Source organism: Capricornis sumatraensis, chromosome 1 (assembly GCF_032405125.1).
Source record: "Capricornis sumatraensis isolate serow.1 chromosome 1, serow.2, whole genome shotgun sequence".
Lineage (NCBI taxonomy): Eukaryota > Metazoa > Chordata > Mammalia > Artiodactyla > Bovidae > Capricornis > Capricornis sumatraensis.
This window is the reverse complement of record NC_091069.1, coordinates 176073954-176079953: the sequence shown is the minus strand read 5'-3', so window position 1 is coordinate 176079953 and position 6000 is coordinate 176073954. Positions and strand designations below refer to the sequence as shown.

General features: G+C 39.9%; 1 protein-coding gene across 1 annotated transcript in view; it reads left to right on the top strand.

Moving 5' to 3' along the window:
• Window positions 1-210: 210 nt before the first annotated feature.
• The window catches only part of SLC12A8 (solute carrier family 12 member 8), a 149343-nt gene continuing 143553 nt past the window's right edge, over window positions 211-6000 (top strand). Inside the window, exon 1 of the mRNA XM_068968511.1 lies at window positions 211-239. Coding sequence (XP_068824612.1) covers window positions 211-239 — 29 coding nt within the window. The remainder of the gene's footprint in view (window positions 240-6000) is intronic.

Genomic DNA, 6000 nt, shown 5'->3' with positions numbered 1-6000 from the left:
TTCAGCCCTCTGGGAAATCATTGTGAAAGAACTACAAACTCAGTATCTGACACCAGTGGGTCTTTCTTTCCCTACTTCCCCTCCAAACATATGAGCATTAAATTTCAAAGTCTACTCAGGTGAAAATTGCTTTGCAATGAAACTTATCACATTGAAATTTTCACTGTTAAAAGATGTTTGTGATATTTTTAAATACAAACTTTTACATCAATGGTCAGCAGCTTGGCAGTTGAAATTCGGTAAGTCAATATATTTTAAAATACATTTTACCCTCCAAAAAGAATTGTTTTTAAACAATTGGGAGGATTTTTGTTGTTATTTAAATGTATTTTTTATTGTCATTGTAAAAATAAAATTTTGCTTGACCCCATATTATGCCATGAATAAATTGCTGAGCCTTCATAATATAGTGAAAGGTTGTTTCATGCATAATCATGGAACAGAGAAATGTTCTTTAAACTGACCTATTCATTAAGAGGTTTAATGAGTTTCAAAGCTTCTTGACATTATTGTCATGTAGTAAACCTTGCCATTTGGAGTTTATAATACCATTTTATGTATTGTGATACTAAAGGAAATTGTTTTTGTTTTATTTTTAATTGAATTATTAGAATAATTTATATTTGCAAATTCTGCATTTAAAATGTGGACACTGGCTGTTTGAAAAATAAAATACAGAATACAGTTTTATGAATAATTTCCTAGCTGAATTTTTCACAATATTCTGATTCAAGTAACTTAGTGATAAATGTTTTAAAATTGGTAAGGTTAATATTAAAAAGAGGAAAAGAATGTCTGTATAGAACAGTTTGTTAACACAAATTGGGTAACAAGAGGGCCTTTACTGTAGCTTTGTGTAGAACGTTATCAGGCAGTTCTAAAATGCAGGAGTCAGGTATTAACTTTAGTCACCAGCATTTTCGACTTGAAATAAGTTTAATATAGAGCTAAGACTAGGAGTGTAAGAATGTATGATTTTTTCTTTATAGGTAAGATTCAATTCTCATCAAACATGGCTTTTCCCCCCCCTGTTTGTGGAAATTTGTTTTCATCCATTTATCTCCTTGCCAGTATTCCCTCCCTGTTTTGTGACCAGTGGGACACATGGTAAGAAAGCTGTCTGAAGCTCGGAGTGCAGTCTGGGTCCTTGGGACAAATAGAAACTAACTGGCTTTTGCAAAGATTAATCCTAAGACTGTGATGAGTTTATTAGCATGGTGCTTTAACCAGTTATACATAATACCACTGATAATCTACTAACCCTTGCTTAGATCACACTTTTTCTTGAATGATGATGAGCTGTGGTAGGGAGAGGGCCAGTGAGATACATATCAAATATACATGATAGTTCTCCCACCTTCTGAAGATGGCAGGAAAAATTGAAGTCACTTGACTTAATGTATGTTTGTTATTGAATCTTACTTGAAAATTTATCAGACACAAAGGAGTATGAAGATGTTGATGACTGCATATTTGGACAGAAGTTAAAAATTCTTTTCAGAGTGCTGGCAATTTTTCCCCCATTTTGATGAAACTGGTATGTTATTGGAATAAATTATTTTCATTTGATGGATAAAGAGTCATTGGAGCAGAAGTTTTAAGTGAACTAAAGGTAAATTTAGAGTCTCATTATTTTAGTTCTTTTGTCATTTTTAAATGTCCTTAAAAGGACATTTCTAGTAAAAACATTTTACAAACACACTCATGCAGATGTATAGCCATGTGAATAAGAGCTGGAATGTGAAATGTGTTACTGTAAATGAGTGACATTTTCAAAGGGGTTTTTCCAAACTACTGGAAAAATTCAAGTTTAGAAAGGGACTTGAATTGTGAAATAGAGAACATTTGAGGCTTTGCATATTTATCCATAGGAACTTTTAAAGTTGTTGCTTTCTTAATTTTTTCTAGCTTATACCATTCTTAATAAGATTCTGAAGCCATGATGCTTGTGTCAAGGTGATGAAAGAGGCCAAACAGTGTATATTATCTGTGATAGTAACTATTTTGTTGATTTGAATTCTTTCTTGTGAGGGTATAGTATTCAACATTGATCACCTACTTAGTAACAGGCATTGTGCTAGATGGAAATAGGTGGTTGAAGCTACTAGTATCTTTATACGAACATCTGAAAGGTGTCAACTGCAGGGTGGTATCAATTTCAGGATGCAGGGTTGTACTTAAGATTATTAAAGCAAATATTCAGTCTTAGGATGTGTTGGGTAATTTATATGTCATTTCTCAATGAATGAGTAAGTAGTAGTATTTTAGGATAGTTTTCTAGAGAGTTTTAGTAAGTTGGTTCCAGAGATAGAAATATACAGATAATATACAGTGGAACTAAGAAACCATTGTTTAACATCATCCCCTAATTAAAATATCAAGGAGGATTGAATAGGATTATGGATAGGATTCAAACCTGGGCTGTGGAAATGAGACAGTAGGCTTTAGTCAGAAGGAACTGACCTATTTCAAAAAAAGGAAGATGAATATTCTATTGGGATTCACCAACCTGAGGATGAAAATGGAGGAGAGAATCACCTCTCTGTCACTGGGGGTTTGGAAATGGATGTTGGAGGATGCTTTCCTGGCAGTAGGCAGGCCAGTGCCTTTAGTCATTCTGTCAGTCTTCACAGAGCGGTATTAATATTTCTTAAGTACTCAGAAATAACACCCAACTGGCCATTACTCCCAGATTACTATTACGATGCTCTTCATGTCAGATAACTTCCACTAGCGCCTGATCATCATCTTTTCCTTAGCTGTTTCCTTCAATGTGTTTGGGTCACTGTAAAGTTCATCTTTAAACCTCCAATATGGTACTTTTCCTTTTCCTTTGTGGGAACTGCAGGACTATAATGTAACTTTTTTCCATGGCAGTGATGAAAGTTAAGAGTGATTGCTGGAGCACAAAAGTACATGTTAGGAAGAGGACACAACTGAGTAAATGTGTTCAGAACACCTCAGGACTCCGCAGGAGGCTTTGGCTGAGAGTTGTCCTAGCAGCTTGTGGAGCTGGTCCTCAGGATCTGGGGGCAGGTGATGGCACGCCAGGACAGCATAACCGGTGCTGCATGGGACAGCTTTAAGTAAGCTGTGTGGTACTTTGCTGATTGTGAGACAGCAGGAGTACAGTTTGGTACTCTTCAGATAAGGAGCAGTGAAATAATCAAGGAATTTAGACCTTCCAAATTCTGGCTCCAGCTGGATTTATCTGTGTAACACTGTCCAAGTTGCTTACCTTTCCTGAGTCTGTTTTCTTCATCTGTAAGAGGGGCATAATAATCCCCATGAGAGTTGCTGTGACAAGTCATTTGAGATAATTTGTAAACTATAAAGGCACAAATCGATACTCTCTAGTTTAGATTTTAGAACACAAAGGCAAGATGGAGCAGAGTTGGACAGATGTTGCAAGCTTAATTTTGTGCAAAGCAGCACATGGAATAAATTCCTGACTTGCTGACTATATCTTTCAAAAGATTAAAGTAGTTATGAAGGATCTACCTGTCTGGATTTAATTGACCAGCAAAGGATAACTACTTAGTGAGGTGGAAGTGACAAAAATTTTGTGGAGTTATGATTTCATTATCTGAGACCCTGGAAAGGATGGAACATTTGTGTTGTTGTGAGTGAAAACAAAATCAGACTTTCAGGGAAAAGAAATCATCCTACAAAAGCAAAAATATATTAAACTTTGGAATCCTAAGCTATTGGTTAATCATGAGCAGGGACCTGGCTGCCCTTGAGGCCAAATCAGAGTCATGAACAAGAAGATTGGAGGAGCACAGCCAGCCTCACCAGTTGGGAGGGAGTGATGTGTATGGATGTGGGAGGACTGCCCAGTCATCTTTTTATTTTTCTTTCTCCATTTCTGTTTATCTCCTTTATTTTCTTCCTCCTAAATGGCCGTATGTATGGGCCATAACAGGTATATATCAATCAGAAACAGCTAGACAGTGTGCAATGCCTGGCTTTTCATACGTTAGGTTTATTTATCATACGTGTTTTTTACTATTACTATTTCCAGAGAATTCAAAACTAATTGTTCATCAGGAAAAGACTGCCTAGGTTAGTTTGTAGGCTCCTTGAAGCTATTCTGTTCACAGAATATAGATCCATGTCTCACACAAGCAGGTACCCGTGAATGAATGAACAATGTTATGGGATAAAAGAGGCAGCAGTGAAGGTACTAGAAGTGGTGGTGGACATTAGATGGCATTAAGATGATGCTACGATCAGGGAGCGTGGAAATGCCAGATTCCGCATTCAACCACAAACTTACAACAAGATCCCCCAAAGAAATCCACACAAGGACCAATGGCTAGCAGGATACAAGCTATCTTAAATGCTGGACCTGTTTCCCATACCCTCATGCAGAAATGGGCCAGACAGTGTCAGAAGGACCACAGGCCCCTAGAGCATTTCCTTCCCCTTGGCGCATCTCAATATGTGAGAAGAGTGAGGAACAGTACAGCCAGGGCTTGATCAGTGAACAAGTAGGTCCCATCCCTTTCCTTACCCCAGTTGCATAGGAACAAAGAACCATGTCTACGTGTGTGGCCAGTTAATGGAAAATGACCTTACTCACTGCTGGGTGTGGCCCCGTAAATGTTCTATGATCTGATCGGTCAGATTAGCAACTCATGGAGGCAGGGCTTGTGAATATTTTTCAAATCCTTTTGAACCCTACTTCTCTCATTACCACAGCCCAAGCTAACCTCAGTTCTTGCCCAGGCTGCAAGTTTCTGCACAAGGAGTGTTGATAGCCTCTAGTAAAATGAGAATCATGGACAAGACCTTCAGAAGTGTCTCAGTTGCTACTTGAATAAACACTAAGCTCTTACCTTGACACTTACGGTTGTCTGCAGCCCGTAGTCCCCACCTCCCCCACCACGAGCCTCATCCTCTGCTCTTTCACTACTGAGCTGCTTCCGGTCTCTCATACTTGGTTATGACCCTTTCCACCACTGGCATGGTTTTCTCTATTAATCTCCCCTCCCCAATTTCAGCTACAGCATCACTTTCTCCGAAAATCTTATCCTGCTCTCCCTGATCACGTCACACCCACCCTCCCCTCTGTGTCACCCCCAGTCTTGGACCACCCTGTACTGTTCTGTTCTAGCATAGGAAAGAACTGGCGTTGGCTGTTCGTGATGATTTTCTTCTTAGTGTGGGAATTTGATTTTCTGCCTATCGAGAGCCATCTTGTGCCCCATTGTGTATCTGCATTGGGCACAGTGGTGATCAACAGATGTCTAGAGAGTATGGTTGAAAGAGGGCATTCAGGCACTATGAGTTACACCTGAGGATGCCAAGAGAGCTTGCAGGTGGTGTAGAAGCACTGCCAGAGAGTTTGAGGCTGTATGGGTAGCAGCTGTGGGACCAGAAAACTGGTCATGTGAATTTCAAAGTGGGAGGAAAGAGAGCGGATTTTGGAAGCAACAGATAGCGGAGTTGGATTTCAATCTCCAGCAACTTATAGAATGTTCGTAAAAACTCTGTCAGATAGGCTTTCCAGGTCTTATCATTAACTCTGTTAAAAATGAGGACACTGAGGCTCAGACACATTGAAGACTTTGGGTAAAGGTACACAGCGGAAAGGAAGATCTGGGACTCAAATTCAGACCTAATTTTTGTCACCTAGACTGTTGAAGGTCTGTGATGGGTCTCATATGATATTTGAACCAAGGCTGAGTGCTAATTGCACTGTTGTCACGTTTCAGTAAGACTGCCACCATCGTCCATGAAATAAACTGGACCCTGTTCATTAGGCTTCTGTGTGCATCCCATGTTTTCTCACAGCCCCAGCAGGTCCTGGCTCACGGCAGAGGCCAGATGGCTGAGGGAGAATGCCTCTCTCCTGCCTGAGGGCAAACCCCCAGAGTCAACAAATAGCTTAGATCCTGGAGGAGAAACCTGCTCAACAGGAGCTGGGGACACCTGACGGCAGGACAGTGGCGGCCCCTCCCTCTCCACTCACCCCGGCCCGGGAGGAGAGCAGGG